The 15,708-nt window shown below is 37.8% G+C and overlaps 1 protein-coding gene across 1 annotated transcript; it reads left to right on the top strand.

Moving 5' to 3' along the window:
* Positions 1–329: 329 nt before the first annotated feature.
* Positions 330–13,741, top strand: cacng1b (calcium channel, voltage-dependent, gamma subunit 1b). Its single transcript, XM_082178299.1, has 4 exons — positions 330–763; positions 6,497–6,571; positions 9,155–9,292; positions 12,483–13,741. Exons 1-4 carry the CDS (start codon positions 523–525, stop codon positions 12,713–12,715), a joined length of 687 nt encoding a protein of 228 aa, XP_082034425.1. The 5' UTR covers positions 330–522; the 3' UTR covers positions 12,716–13,741.
* Positions 13,742–15,708: the final 1,967 nt, after the last annotated feature.

A 15,708-nucleotide genomic window follows, 5' to 3' on the forward strand; every position in this document is an offset into this window, starting at 1 on the left:
AAGGAAGGGAAATACCCTGGATGAATGGCCAGTCCATCACAAAATCACATACTGCATATGATATTATTAAATAATTTCAGACAGATGGGGAAGCTCAAAAATAGACACATGGTGTCCATCATCTGGTTCTTCTAGACAGTTCCATTGATTATTATGTAAGTGATCACATGAGCTGCAGGTTTTACAATATTAGCAAATAAACTTTTTCCCTGCTTACATCATGAAGGCAGGTCTAAAGGCACAGCCCACCAAACTCAATGACTGTCTTACAGGAAGGGGGAGAGAGAGAGAGAGAGAGAGAGAGAGAGAGAGAGAACTAGGGCACTATTATCTGGCCTCTTTTTCTTTTTCCAAGCAGAAGCAGAGATTTGTGGACAGCGAGCTGGAGTGAAGAGATAGCGTGTTGCTGTGTGACTTTTACGATTCCCTTAGAAGTCAACTAAACCAAAGCATCAATTCAAGGGCAGAGGCACTTTTATACTACGGCACAAACTCAAAGCTCACTTATCTTCAACGTTCACCATGCTAGAGGACCAGAAGACCAAGGTGAAAATCACCTTCCTGGTTATCCTGGTGGGCATCTCGTCCATGTTGGCGGCAGTGGTGACGGACCACTGGGCGGTTCTGAGTCCCAGGGTGGAGCAGCTCAACACCACCTGCGAAGCGGCCCACTTTGGACTCTGGAGACTGTGTAAAAAGAGTATCTTCATTGTGGAGGAAGACCCTGAGGGCAAAGGCTGTGGCCCTATCAGCCTGCCAGGAGGTAAGGAAGTTCACATCTACTGTAAGTTATTTCTCATGAACGCCATTAGCACACGTCCAATTGATGTCTAGCCCAAAGGCGTGGATCTGTCTTACTCATGAAGTTTTTGGAAGAGCACCTCATTCATCTTAAGTTTTGTAAATGGAAATTGAGGAGCAGAAGAAGCCAAGCCTACTATCATCTTACACACAGTGCAATAAAGTTCAAGGTGAAAAGTTTTTTTTTATACTCTAAGAGCTCTGCTGTTAAACATTAATCCACAATATGGGTGGGAGTCTGGTCTCAAAATTAAGGGTATAATATTGTAATAGCACTGTTTTGAATTTCTGAGTGAGGTCAGTGACCAGGCTGCTAATGAATTGAACAGGTGCTGATTGGCTGTTTATGATGTCATTAGGTTGTTTAAGACTATAATAGATAGGTTAAGATGATTTATGAGCCGATATGTGGTTTTGGATTAATGGAAGGCAGATGAGCTGTATCTGTATCTACCTGTGGGAGACGGGAAATAACCCGACTGTTCTTTACGCTGCTCTAGGGACGGATCAGCCTCATTTCATTCCTGCACCCAAACTCATGAGGTCAAATAGATTGAGGAGAAGATGAAAAGAGTATGAAAAAGTAAATGCAATTCACTCATATGACAGTAAAGACTGATGAAGTCTGTGTGCATTCATTGCAGACAGAACATTGAATAAATCCCTTGAAACCTTCTGTTCCTGACAATTAACCGTCAACTGTGCTCTGCAAACATACTTATGTCAACATTTAAGTCTTGAGAAATACAGATGGCAGGGTATAGATCAAATATCACAACAATTTATAGTTTTGTGGATGGATGGTCATAGTATTGAGTGAGTGGATGGATGGATGGAAGAGAGGGCTCTGAAACAATAGAAACAAGTGGAATGAATAGGTAATTGGATCCAGGTTGTCTCCTATTTGATGCAGGGGGCAGTAAGACCAGCATCCTCTATTTGTCACACTTCAGGAAGACCTGTGGGGATAAACAGAGAGATCACTCCCACCATGTGCTCTTGTGAATGTCTGGGGAGAATCTCATCCTTAAGCAAAGCCCCAAGATTTCACATCAACTATGGATGTTGATGGCAGAAGGACATTGCAGTTTCAATTGGTTTAAACCAATATCCATCGTATCCATGGTTTATCCATCATAGTTACTTATCTTAGACGTGTTGACAACTCACAATTACAGTGGACTATATCTCGTCATCAGCCTCAAATGTCATTGAACCATTAATGGACCTGATGGCCATTCATCTGATGTGTATTTCACACAAAAACGGCAAGAGCTTTCTTAAATCAGCAAGCTCCAATCTGATTGTCTGTCTTTACGCAATTTCCGGGAATTACATTTTTACAGAATTATTACCAGGTGCTACAGTGAGAACTTCTGAGGAAGGAGAAGTCAAAGGTTTGCTTGTTTACCTAGTTGCTTTGAGCAACTTTACTTAGTAGCAAGTAAATAAGATATCCTTAAGTACACCTATGTATTGCACTTTACTCTCAGGGATATTTCAAGCCACCCCTAAACTTCATGTAAAAACAGTGATGAGCCAAGAGTGGGTGGTTCTTGACTGGAATAAACTGCAATGTGTACTAGACTTTATGGCGATAGTCAAAAATCTGCCTATGCAAGACTATCAATAACATATAAAGAACTAGCCATTATTCCATAGTAGATCTTAAAGGATTAGTTCACTTTCAAAAAAATGTTTGCTGATCATTTACTCACCCCGATGTCATCCAAGATATCCATGTCTTTCTTTCTTCAGTCGAAAAGAAATTAAGGTTTTTGAGGAAAACATTCCAGGATTTTTCTACACAGAATGGACTTCAACTATACCAATGTTCAAATGTCCGTCTCAATGCAGCTTCAAAGTCTCTACACGATCCCAGTCGAGAAATAAGGGTCTTATCTAGCGAAACGATCGGTCATTTTCTAAAAAAAAATTATATATATATACTTTTTAACCACAAATGCCCGTCTTGTCCCATCTCTGAGATTGGAATTGGAAAGGTCCAAATGGAAAGCTCTGTATTGGAAAGGTCACGAAAAAATTAATAATAATAATAATAATAAATTAAAACAAAGATGTCGTCCAACATGATGACGCAATGCGTGGCACATCTCAGAGATGGTACACGGCAGGCATTTGTGGTTAAAAAGTATATATATATATTTTTTTTTTTTTTTAAATGACAGATCGTTTCGCGAGATAAGACCCTTATCTCTCAACTGGGATCGTGTAGAGACTTTGAAGCTGCATTGAGACGGACATTTGAACCTTTCTTTGAACATTGGAATATTTGGTTGCCATTGAAGTCCATTCTGTGTAGAAAAATCCTAAAATGTTTTCCTCAGAAAACTTCATTTCTTTTCGACTGAAGAAAGAAAGACATGGATGTCTTGGATGACATTGGGGTGAGTAAATTATAAGCCATATTTTTTTTTTGAAAGTGAACTAATCCTATAATTTTAGAGCTCATCAGTCAGAATTAACTAAATCTGTGGTTTGTCAAACATTTCCTGTATGACACTCCCTATTGGAAATCTAGCATAAACCAGCATGAATTCCATGCTGGTCCAAGCTGGTTTACGCTAGTATAGTGTTGGTCTAGCTGGTGGACCAGCATAGTCATGCTGTTATCAGGCAAAGCTGAACTGGAGTAGCTGGTCCACCAGCACTACCACTTCCAATGCTGGTCCACCAGTAAACTAGCAAGCACCATTTCTTGCTGGTACCAGCATGCAAAACATAACTTATGCTGCTGACCAGCAATGCTGGATTTTTCAGTCGGGGACTGCACAGTACTAGGACTGTTCACCAATGTGAAGCACGACTTTGCTCAAACCAAACCCCGCAGCTCTCACTTTAGACCATTAGGAGATACGCAGTTCAATCAGGTGGTGGCTTGCAGTCTTGGGAGACACCTGTAGATATTCTTGGCCTAGTGGGAGAATTTGTGCTGGAAAAGGTTAGAAAGCACCTAACCTTGAGGCTCCAGACACCTTACAGAGCGCAGCCGTTCTAAGTAAAGTCCTGTGAGACAAGGTGTGGCCCAGTTCACACTAGTACTGCAAACGCCATTGCCTGGGGAGTGGTTAGATTTGGATAGCCTCTTGAACTGCACAGAAGAAGCCATGAGCCAAAAACATAGCATTTAAGCAGTTATATTCCTGCTTGCTCAATGATTATTGGCTTCACTCCCAGACTTGCTTCTTACAGAGGGAAAAGAAGAGCTGTGAGTGTTGGCGAGACTCATCAAGTTCTTCAAGGGAATCTAGCATTTCACACTCATTCAACAACACTCAGGTCTGTTAAAATGACTCTCAATCTTTCCAGTGGAGTTAATATTGTTAAAATAACCATTTTAAGTGGCTTGAAACAAAATTCTGATACAGCGTTGAAGGATCTAATTGTTAAAGAACGGGATAGTTCCCCCAAAAATGAAAATTCTGTCAATTCTGTCACCCACTTCTGTTGTTCCAAACCTGTATGACATTCTTTCTTCAGTGGAACACAAAGACAAAGATTTTGAAGAATGTTGGCTGCATCAAAACGTGCCATGGCAGGACACCAGAAGCATCATAAGATTTTCAATGAATAACATAAACTTAAATTTCTTCCTCACAAAAAGTTATGGTATGCCTTCAAAACACTTGGAATACAGCACACAAGTCAAATGAACGACCATTATGAAACCATTTGACAAACTGTTGTCAGTTGTGAAGCTTGATGGTCCTTTAGTTCATTGAATGAAAAAGAGCTGCGTGAAGATCCACTGTGAATCTTCTTTTGTTTTCCAGTGAAGAAACAATGTCTTTTTGAACAACACAAAGGGAATGACAATTTTTATTTTTGGATTAACTATTCATTTTGTACTTTTGTGTGGCAGGTGTTTTTTCCTCTGTTGGTCCGCCAAACTTCTGCAAAGGCACGGAGGCCCCGGAGGAAGTCACTTCCCTTATGCGACCCATATATATAAGCACCATTAGTGGGTTAGCTGCTTTAAATGTGTCCTCCTCCTCTCACATTGACCCAGAATCTAACGGTCACTCAGCAAGTTAACAAAAGAGGACACCACTGTTTTCTTGAGCTACTGCTCCATATTTACTGGGATAAAAACAGCACAGCCACCTAACGGTGCTCGAAAACCTCACTCTAAAGGCAACTTGTCAAGCCTAATGGTCTGTTTGTATGAGCCACGAAATGGAGCGAGCTTTAATCAAGATGTAAAAAACTAAAATGACAGCCACTGCAACCCAGCAATTGACCTCCTCCCTGAAATAAGTACTTTCATTAACAAACCTGCGAGGTCAATGATACGCCCCAAATCGCTATTTTAGGCTCCTCATTTTGCTCGGCGGTGCTGCTGAACTGAAAAGACTCATTCTGCTCTTTTTGAGCTTTAGGTACATTCATGCTGAAAAACAGATCTGCCTACATGCAGAGCAAGGCGCATGACACAGGTCTTACATTCAATAGGTGCCAAGGGGGAAAGAAAATGACAGATTTGTAAAGAGTTGCCCTTTTATCTGGAACTGATTCATGATCCTTCTGTCCTTGCATGTCTCTGTCAAATGTATGAAGGACACTGACAGGCCTACTGAAGAAAGACAGGTGAAGAGGACATGAAAAGACATTCAGTGGCTTGGAAAAACATAGAGGCATGTCAATAAACCTCCACTAAACCCTCTATTGCTTGAAACACAATTCAAATCCAGTCTCACTTTGTGGGATGAGGGTATTGAAATGCTAATGCATGGTTATTTTTGCCCAGACAATTGACCACGACCCAACACGTGTATTAGCCTACACATGGCAACAAACATTATGGCCAAAGGCTCTCAGAGGCCCGTTGAGAGATGAACTCATCCACAACAGCTTGCGCTAAGGGCCTGTGATGGGAATAGTCAAATAAGCTGAGTAAATCACAGTCTAAAGCAGCACAGCGCGATGCATCCCATTCTCTCGCCTCAGTCAGTCTGCCTTTACTAATAAAGCTAAGACCAGCCTGTTGCTAGGTAACCTATACATAGGCCTCCCCCACCCCCCACTTGTGGAGGAGATTTTTGGTCCAGCGTAACAAACAGCTCCTCTGTCAGTTCCCAATCTCATGTCTTTCTCCCGGCACAGGGTACGCTTGCTTTATAATTTTAATCTAAAGAAGAGGTTCCTACCGAATTAACTCTTATTTAACGTAACTTTCCCATTGCCCAGGGATGTACGAGACAAAGGACTCATTTTGCGATTTCGTGGACTTGCAACCTGATGAACACAGGGGCGAGAAGCTCATTTCTGGGGGCGAATATTAGGGAATTGTGCAAAAAAAAAAAAGTGTTGTTATGTCAAGTTAGGGAGGGTGAAATAATGCTAGGAAACAAACATTTCATCAGCTTATTTTACCCCCTTGCCCAAAAAAACGCATTCATTAATACATAATGTGCATCTTATTACAGGATCCTGTCATGAATACCAGCAAGAAAGCTTGCGCCACATAATCACATGCCCTCTGCACATAATTCAGAATTCCCGATCCATTCGATGGACACACACGAACGCCTGGCTTGTTTTCACGCACCCGGCTATGGTCTCTCTGGAGAAAATGTCAAGCAGACTCATTGGTAGTTTGGCTGCATCGTAACGACAGGCTACGGCAGCACCTGCAACCCTCAGCTACAATAACTGTTTTCATCTTGTTTTGCAGTCAAGAACTGCTCGTACTTCAAACACTTCACATCAGGGGAAGAGGCTGAAGTTTTTGAAGTAAAGACTCAGAAAGGTAAGGTTCTCCTCCTTTGAAATCACGTGAGGATATTGCAAAGGCTTGCACTTAAAACCAAGCAGAGATGAGTGGATAAGAAGTAAACTAGGAATTTTACCGAACTCAAATAAAATTTGACTGTGTACTGCACCGTTTACAAAACAGACAAGAAAGACACTTCAAATCTTACAGCTTGTTGAGTAGAGGTATAAGCCATCTTTTAATTTCTGCCCGATCAATGTCAAACAAAACCTGTGAACTTGCATTGAAGGAGTGACCCAAACCATATCTAGAAAGCAGAATATTAAAGAGATTTGGGGACAAGCTTATTTTGATTTAGGATAGTAGCAACACTCTGAACACCCCAGAAAACGTATTACAACGTTACAAACTACAACTTAGCAATGCATAGGAACCCTGCTAACAGGGAATGTTCTCTGAAATTTGGCTAACATTTTGTTCTCAAATTTTTTGATGAGAACAAGCGTGCTTCCATTAACATTAATAGAATGTTAGTTAACTTTAAAGACCCACTGAAGTGCATTGAAACGCGTAGCATTATTCAATGTGTTGACGTAATTTCCAGTGAAACAGGAAGACAAGGTGGGACATATTTAGCAGCTCCTCCCCTTTTTTTAAATAGCCAATAGCCTTTCATTTATATCACGGCTCGGCCAGAGCTGTTGAACTGGGTAAAGCCGCAGTTTCCTCCTAATATCGCTTTAAAGTATAGAATTTTGTGCAGAATTAAAATAGGTTCGATATGTTTTCTGGACTGCGCCGACTCGATCATATGATCCGCTCTGTGATATCGTGTCTCTGGAGCAGACTGTGATCACGCTGCGGACACTAACGTGAAACCAGACTTCATTCGCCCCAATGGAAAGCATACTTACTCTGCCTGAATTGTTCCCTATCACCTATATAGTGCACTACGTACCATTCACCATGTAGAAAATAGTAAATGTGTGAACCAAGTGATCGAATTCAGCCACGGCTTCAGCGTCTATTTAGTGTAGGGGGCGGAGCTTCAGATTCTAGAGAGCATTTGATTTCACAGAAAATCTGATGAGAAGCTGAAGTGCAGAGTGATGTCATCAAAATCATTGATTAATATCAGCGGAAGTGAGAGACTAAGTTTTGAATGCTTATATCTTCTAAATGCGAATTTTGTCATTGTTTTGGAGCAGACTAGCTTATAGATAACAGTATGGCTAACACATTCATACTAAAAGCCAAAAAAACTTTTGATTTCATGGGGACTTTAATAATGCTCTCAAAACGATACCACAAAATCAGTATTTATGCATTGTTCATGGACCTTTTTTACGGTTTAGTTAGACATTCATCTAACGCTTTTTAAATATTACTGAAATATTGTTCAGAGAACATTCAAAAGTAACGTTCACATATCCAAGAAAAACTAAACGAGAACAAACATTTGAAGCATAAGCAAGTAACTCCCAAGGTATAATTATCTACTAGGCCTATATTTTTTTATATGCTATATAGTCTTGTTCTTATTAATACTAGAACTTTGTCGCTCTCAGGTAATGTCCACCGATCACAAGCAGTGCAATCTGGCAACCAAATATGGCCAGTGGCATTACATTTTCCGCCTGCTTGAGCAAAGTGCATCTTGGCCATTTCACGCTCTAGCTCGGTCATTGAGTTAAAGAGGAATAAAGCCTTAAATGCGACGAGACGTGAAGCAAAGCACGAATGCTTCATCGCCACGCAGTTCCTGAGCCACATCTTAAAATGTCAATAGTCATTCACACTATTGATCTGTCTGTATTACTAATTAATGATGTTAAACACAACATTAGTCTAAAGGTCAGACTGATTAGCCAGATAATCTGAATTAGCAGGGTAGATGAAGTCATCTTTCAATTATTTGATTGTGAGAACGAGGTGTCTACAGAGGTGAATGCGAGTTATTTTGGCGAAGGAACTGCATTTAAAACATTGATATTAATAACAAAGATTGAAACAGAAAAATCAGTAAACTTGACAAACCTACCAAAAACAAGGAGTAACAGTTAGCTTGTGTAGAAACTTCTCGTTAAAATAACTTGTTTTGAGTTCTGTTCTGGGACTTACACCCAAAGCTACAATTGGTCAAATTAAAGTGTTTCTTTTTCAGTTAGCATGCTAGCAGATTAGTATACCACAAATTTACTAAATGTGATTTCACATATTTGTACACAAGGTTCAAATCAATAACAGACTCTTCAATGGCGTTTATACTGAGCTGGGACGTCAATGGCAGCAGATAAATAAAAGTTCAATGTCAATATACAAAAGCAGGGCAACTTTTGAAGGCTGTATTTACAGGATTTTTAGGAGGCAATATGCGAGACCATGGCCTAACCTTAGTTCAGTGGAAACTGTTGCATTCTGGGATAGGACAAATCTTGTGAGAAGTCTGCAGAATCGAGTGTTCTGAAAGAGACAGGATTCTCTGTCACGCCTGAATGCATAGCTGAAGATATGCTTTAAAAGAACAGTTTAATAGTAATAATTCCATAAGCTCCCATAAGGCAGCTTGGTCTAGCTTTGATCCACACTCAGACTCACTGTGAGATTTTCTTCTGTCAGAGTACAACATCTCAGCTGCTGCTATCGCCATCTTCAGTTTGGCCTTCATGACCCTGGGCAGTCTTTGCCTCCTGGGGGCTTTTGGGAAGGGCAGAGATTACCTACTGAGACCAGCTGGCATGTTCTTTGCTTTTGCAGGTAAGCACAATATTAAGCTGAGTTTATACTTTGTTTATTTTTATTTTTTTTATGGTTTGCATGACTTCTAGTAACAACATGGTACGGTTATGGTAATACCATAATTCTCTCACGTACAATGTTCATGTATCATAGCTCAAACAATGCCAAGCTATATGTACAAGAAACCAAGTTATTAGCATGGTACTTTTTGTTGTTGTTGTTGATGCCCTTGTGAAAAAGTAGTACACTTTGGCATAATTTTAAAAAGAGTACTTATTACAGAATTGACAGTTTAAAAGAACTGAGAACTGTGGACTGAATGTTTTTGGACACTAATGCATGTTAATTTGCAATTAAATGAAAATGTATTATAATTTAAATGTAAATTAAATGCAGTTCGCTGAACTTTAGAGTGTTTTTTTTTTTTTCAAACTTAAGTTCATCTTTACATGCAATTTCACAATTACTTCTATTGTCTTTGAAATATGGTTAAGTTACTGCTGAATGTACTGACAAGCATTTATGGTAAACTAAAATATACTTTAATGTAATTTCTATTGAAACTTGGATGTCATGTTTTTAAATATATTTGTAATTACACATTTGTACCGAAGTTGAAATTTAGTATATTTTAAAATCTATAAATTTTAAGTATAACGTTGAATAACATACTATAGTTCAGATTATAATCAAGTACTTTACATGTGTTTTAGTCAACGCATCAAAATAAGTGTACAACAAAAGATTATTAAAAACCTTATTAAATTGTCCTTTAAAGTAAACATTTAACTGACATTATTACAAAGTGCACTTTTTAAATGTCTACTTAAGTGTGTTACAGTCTCTAAAAGCACTTCTTTCATTAATATATTAAATGCAAGTACAGTTTTTCTGAAAATAAACTTACACTACACGTCCACATTCAATAGAAAATAAGCACACTTCTTTTCTTTTTTCTCAAGAGTGAATTTTATACATTTATGACAAATAAGGGTGAAACAGCATTTTTTTAAACAAAGTTCTAAATTGCTTGAGAATTGTATGAATTTCTAAAGTTCAAATACTGTTGTTTTTGAAACTGTTAGAGGTTAGCAGATTTTTTTTCTCATTATGTAATTTATTAAGCTTTTCTCACAGCTCCAGGCAAAATATGTCCTGCGGTGTGACATGACATTACTATAAAATTCAAATATTGAAATATTATTAATTTCAAATACAAATCAGGTATGTTTTAAGTTTAACAAGTATTCTTAAAGAATGATCATTAAAATTCTGCATATAATTTTTTTCACAGCTGTTTTTCTATTATATTCTTTACCTTTGCCATCTTTTACTAGTCACTCCAGTGGAAATATTGTGTAAAATTAGAATTTTTTTTTGAAAATGTTTATTATTTTTTATATAGTTATATTATGCAATGTTTTCAAATGCATATAATCATTTAAGCTATTTAACATAGTAAAAGTCGTTTAATTGTGTTTGAAGTGATGTCACACCACAGGACATCCCGTCACACCACAGGACGAAATGAGACACTGTATGAACATTTATGGTGAAATGTATTGAATATTTTTGTAACAAACAAATTCATTTGCATCTCTATTTGAACATTAATGAAAATGCAACATATCAGTACAATCTTATTACTTAGTGTATGAATTTGAACTAAAAACATAGTAAACAAGACATACTGAATAATTAACATTTTGGAGGTGTCAGATCAGACCCCGTCATAAAGACCATTCATTTCTATTTTTAACTTAAAAGACTAAACAAATATCGTTTCTCAGGAGAAAGTCATTAAAATCATGCTAAAATAATTAAAAGCATGTTAAAATCATCAATTCAGCTCTTTGAACAAAGATTCCAGTGAACAAGAGAAATTTGACTTCATCCTGTGCTAACCTTTCCCTGTACCTCCTTGTCCTTTCTTTGCTCATGCCTAAAAACTGACAAATCACTTTAAAAACAATGATCAGTGACTGTTAACATACAACAAACAAATGAAGACAGATATATATATATATATATATATATTTATGTTTAATATATGTATAATATAGGTATATTATGTATAATGAAGACAGATATATATTTATGTTTAATATATGTATAATATAGGTATATTGTATATAATATTTGCAATATTTGTTTAATAGGCTATATATAGAGAGACAGAGATATATTTATATTTATGTTTAATATTGCAAACATAACAGACGAAAATCTAGCTAGACATCTGACTTAATTATGTCACACTACAGGACGGGCTGTCACACCACAGGACTTTTTCACTTTTGCAGCCATTTTGAGTAATTGCTATACAAGACTGACATTGGGCATTACAGTAACTGAATAAGTTCATTGTTTTAAACCTGAATATGATTTATTTTTTTTTTTTTTTTTTTTTTTTCTCGAACTAGATCAGTCTAGATCAGTCACACCACAGGACTATCAAAAATGGACACGTTCATGGTCTGACAGAAATGATGAAATATATCAAATTAATAAGAGATTAACACTCAAATTTTAACCTCCTTAGCACATCCAAACATCTGGGGGACTTCCTGGTAGGGGCCTTGACTAAAGGACCCCTATGGCTGTCCATGTAACTGCCAGTACAAAAATCTAATATCCTATGTCACACTGCAGGACAGCATTTTTGTTTCAAAACTAAATGTACTGTAAATATTATTTTAGTACTTTTTAGCATTTTGAAAACTTAAGTTAATTAAGTAAATACATACAAAATAATGCCAAGGCATTTATTAGCTGCTCCAAACATATCTGCTTTATTTTACTAATATTTACATTTGATGAGTAATCAATGTTACAGTCACACCGCAGGACATTTTGCTATTCACCTTGAAATTTGAACACCACCAAATATATTTTACGTCCCAAAATCATAATATTGAAATAAAATGATGTTCTATGCCCCACTGGCATGTGTTGTTTTAGTTGAAAAATGCAGTTCAGTAAACATTTACACTTGATTACAGAAAAAACATGCGTCACGTCATCTGCCCAGTAGCAGTTTAACAGTCCACCAACTGGTCAAGTGTCTCACAGGTCAAAAGCAGTTGAGAGCAATTATACATATAAAAGGAATTGCAGGGTGGTGTAATTTAATGCTGGTGAATCAATAAGTTCAAAACCACCCTCTTTATTCTCCATTTAACCCGTGTGACCTTCCTCACCCTCACAGGCCTGTGTATCGTCATCTCCGTGGAGGTCATGAGGCAGTCGGTCAAGCGCATGATTGACAGCGACGAGACCATATGGATCGAGTACTACTATTCATGGTCCTTCGCTTGCGCCTGCGCCGCCTTCACCCTCCTCTTCCTCAGTGGCCTCAGCCTCCTTATCATCTCCATGCCACACATGCCCAGAAACCCCTGGGAGACCTGCATGGACGCCGACCCAGATTCCATAGACTAGTATAGCGTCCGCCGCAGAGTAAGAGCGCAACGCAACTGACACAGGAGTCATACTAGCAGTGTGAATGACAATGAGATGCATTGACGCATTGCATTTATAGGTGATGATAGTGATGCATTGATATTGTTAACTAAGCATTGACACAGACGTCTAATTATTCCAAGGGATAGGTTATCCAAAAATGTTTGTTTTTTTAAGTGTTTATTGTCTTATTTGTAAAGATTCTTCTAAATTTCCCCTTTTGTGTTCCGCAAGACTTGAAGGCGAGTAAATTATGACCGAATTTACATTTTTGGGTGAACTATCCCTTGAAATAGGCTACATGAAATATCTAACATGAATTTTGTATGTTTTATTGTTTTTCAGTAATCTGAAAATATTTGCATGTGCATTCATGCTTATATTGCAATAGATGACAGCTTAGAATGTATATTTAGGGACTTTTAGAAGTTTCCGATGTGTCATTTCTGAAACGGTGACATTAAATGTGCTGATGGACGACTGTAAAAGCATATGGGATCAGGAATGATATCCAGTGATGTATGATCAGTTTCAGTAAATACAGCTTTGCACTTTAGTAATCTAATTACATTACTAGTAAAGGGTAATACTTCCCAGGTCATTTAATCTGTGATATATATATATTCCTTTAGCAATGTCACACTTGAACTTCCGGCTCCTGAGTGAGTGAATCTTAGTGATCTGCCTCAAGAAAGACTGTTAAACCCCAACTAACATTTTATTTGTTGATGTTTTTACTATTGAAACATGCTGAAGTTCATCCTTTTTTAAAGTAGCCAATAGCCTTTCAAAACATGATTTACTTTGTATTATAGATTGTATTCATAATTAAGAGGGAGAAATATTTTAAATCTCATTTGATTGTATGTTTGGTCCATTTTACAAGATGACGAGGATATCAAATGTGTATGTATCTGCTTTATGTTATCAAGGATTGTATTGTACAACTAATAGATGGACTGAAATCCACAAACTGTTCATACATAAATTCATATAGGCCTACTACATGCATACTCAGTGAGCTTATTTTGTTATTCATACATCTTTGTGATTTAGCATTGCACGTGAGGATATTGAATTTGTAGAAATACGGTGAACCGCAGTGACACCTGACAACAGGGAAGTTTCAGTTTTCATCTTCCTCAGTGCTTGATACACAGATGGCGTCGGTTTTATCATATCAATTCGAGTGTGAGTCCTCAACCTTTGGAAGTGCATGTAAAGTGGATTTGCTTGGTCAGCGCAGAAAACGGCATCTACTCGACATGTCGACAACACAAACCAAACTCTTCCAGGCCTCAGCAACAACTACAGTTTTTGAGATCAAAGTAGACGTTGCTTACAGGGAAGGGGGTAATCTTTCAGCCAAAACTGAAGCTTCCCCGGGGGCCGCCATTGATTAGCAGACCATCACCTGCTGTTAGCATTTCATTGACTCCCATTCATTTTGGCGTCACTTTGACAGCGAATAACTTTACATCGGAGGCGTTTAAAGGGACTCTGTGTAGGAATTTCTCCCATCTAGTGGTGAAATTGTATTTTGCATTCAAATGAATAATGCTCTCCAGCGCCTCACTTTTTCAAATGCGCGTTGCATCTACGGTAGCTGTTATGTACCAAAAAGCTATGACAGGATGTCTTATAATAGCACTTCGAGTTTTTCTTGGTGAAACTGAAACTTGAAACAACGAAAAAAAGATTGTTAGTTATCAATTACTGACTGTGAAAAACATTAACTATGGTAATTAGTAGTAATGCCTTCTTTACTCGTTATATTTTTTGAAGTACGTGCATTGTTAGATATCATCATCATCAGAGCCTTCTCTATCGTTACTTTACTCAATAGCTGCTATTCATCAAAGAGTCTGTTTAACTTTTAACTATAAATGTTCTACTGTCTATATAACATAGCTGCCAACTTTTGAGTTTTGCTTGGAGTGAGATTTATGGAGGAGCGGGGGGTGGGGGGGATATCTACACAAGATAGGCATTAATTTTTCTCAAGAAAAAAACAACTCACCTAATGCTGTAAACATACAGAAAGATACATAATGCGTTTTTTTATTATTATAATAACTTTATTTAATGATATAAATACAAATATAATAAATATGTAATATAGTACACATATTTAGCAAAATACTCTTTATAGCTCTTTTTTTCTAGCCAACTAACTGCTAGCCTTTATTATGGTCATTAAATGGCTTTCCTGAGGTAAATGTTGTGACATACATAATTGTTCTCCAGCTGTTTACCATTTGTTTGATTGATTGGTCGATATAATGTATGAGGAATATACATTTCGGTAAGTTGTACTGTATCTTTCAACATTGTTCATTTGTGTTTATTTACTAGCTAGAGATGATCGGTTCACGTGCCGCTAGGGATCCGTCGTGTCACTCGCGTCACATTTACAAGCGCCAAAAACAGTATATATTGTTTGAATTTCGTAATAAAAGTTACAGAATCTGAGAGCTGAGATTTTTTTATATCATAACCTGCTCTGTCTATTCTGTCAGTCTCCATGTCCTCTTTGCTTCGCGATAAAGTACACAACCAAGCAATGAAAAAAAAGCTTGTAATTAAGGCCGTAACATTGACTTACCTGTCGAGAAGAAAGCAGGAAACTTCAGCGTCTCTTTTGAAAGCTTTCTCCTGCGTTAGCTATCCCGACATTAACCCTTGTTTTTGTAATCTCCGGTCACGTTTCCTTTTACGGTCTATTTTGAACTTTTTCGACGACTCCTTATCCTGTGACTCACATGTATGTATGAATGAACGGTGTATAAATAACCGTGCAGTGCAGCCTTTTAAACTTGCCGGTGCAGTGACAAGCGCCTCTCACTGCTCTGCTCCTCCGCTTCTGCTGGCTTCAGTCACGTGACGCTGGTTCTGAACGAAAACGCGTTGTGGAAACGCGTTGGCCTAGTACTTTTTGTCCCTCTCTGCTATTATAGTTTTTCAAGATGGCG

This window comes from Leuciscus leuciscus (assembly GCF_965113295.1).
Source record: "Leuciscus leuciscus genome assembly, chromosome: 1".
Taxonomy (NCBI): Eukaryota; Metazoa; Chordata; class Actinopteri; order Cypriniformes; family Leuciscidae; genus Leuciscus; species Leuciscus leuciscus.

Excerpts from the sequence above, each read along its gene's own strand:
- cacng1b (XM_082178299.1), top strand. The coding sequence starts at position 523 with ATGCTAGAGGACCAGAAGACCAAGGTGAAAATCACCTTCCTGGTTATC. Across the intron at positions 6,572-9,154 it reads TGAAGTAAAGACTCAGAAAG|AGTACAACATCTCAGCTGCT; the intron begins GTAAGGTTCTCC and ends TTCTTCTGTCAG. Across the intron at positions 9,293-12,482 it reads CATGTTCTTTGCTTTTGCAG|GCCTGTGTATCGTCATCTCC; the intron begins GTAAGCACAATA and ends TCACCCTCACAG.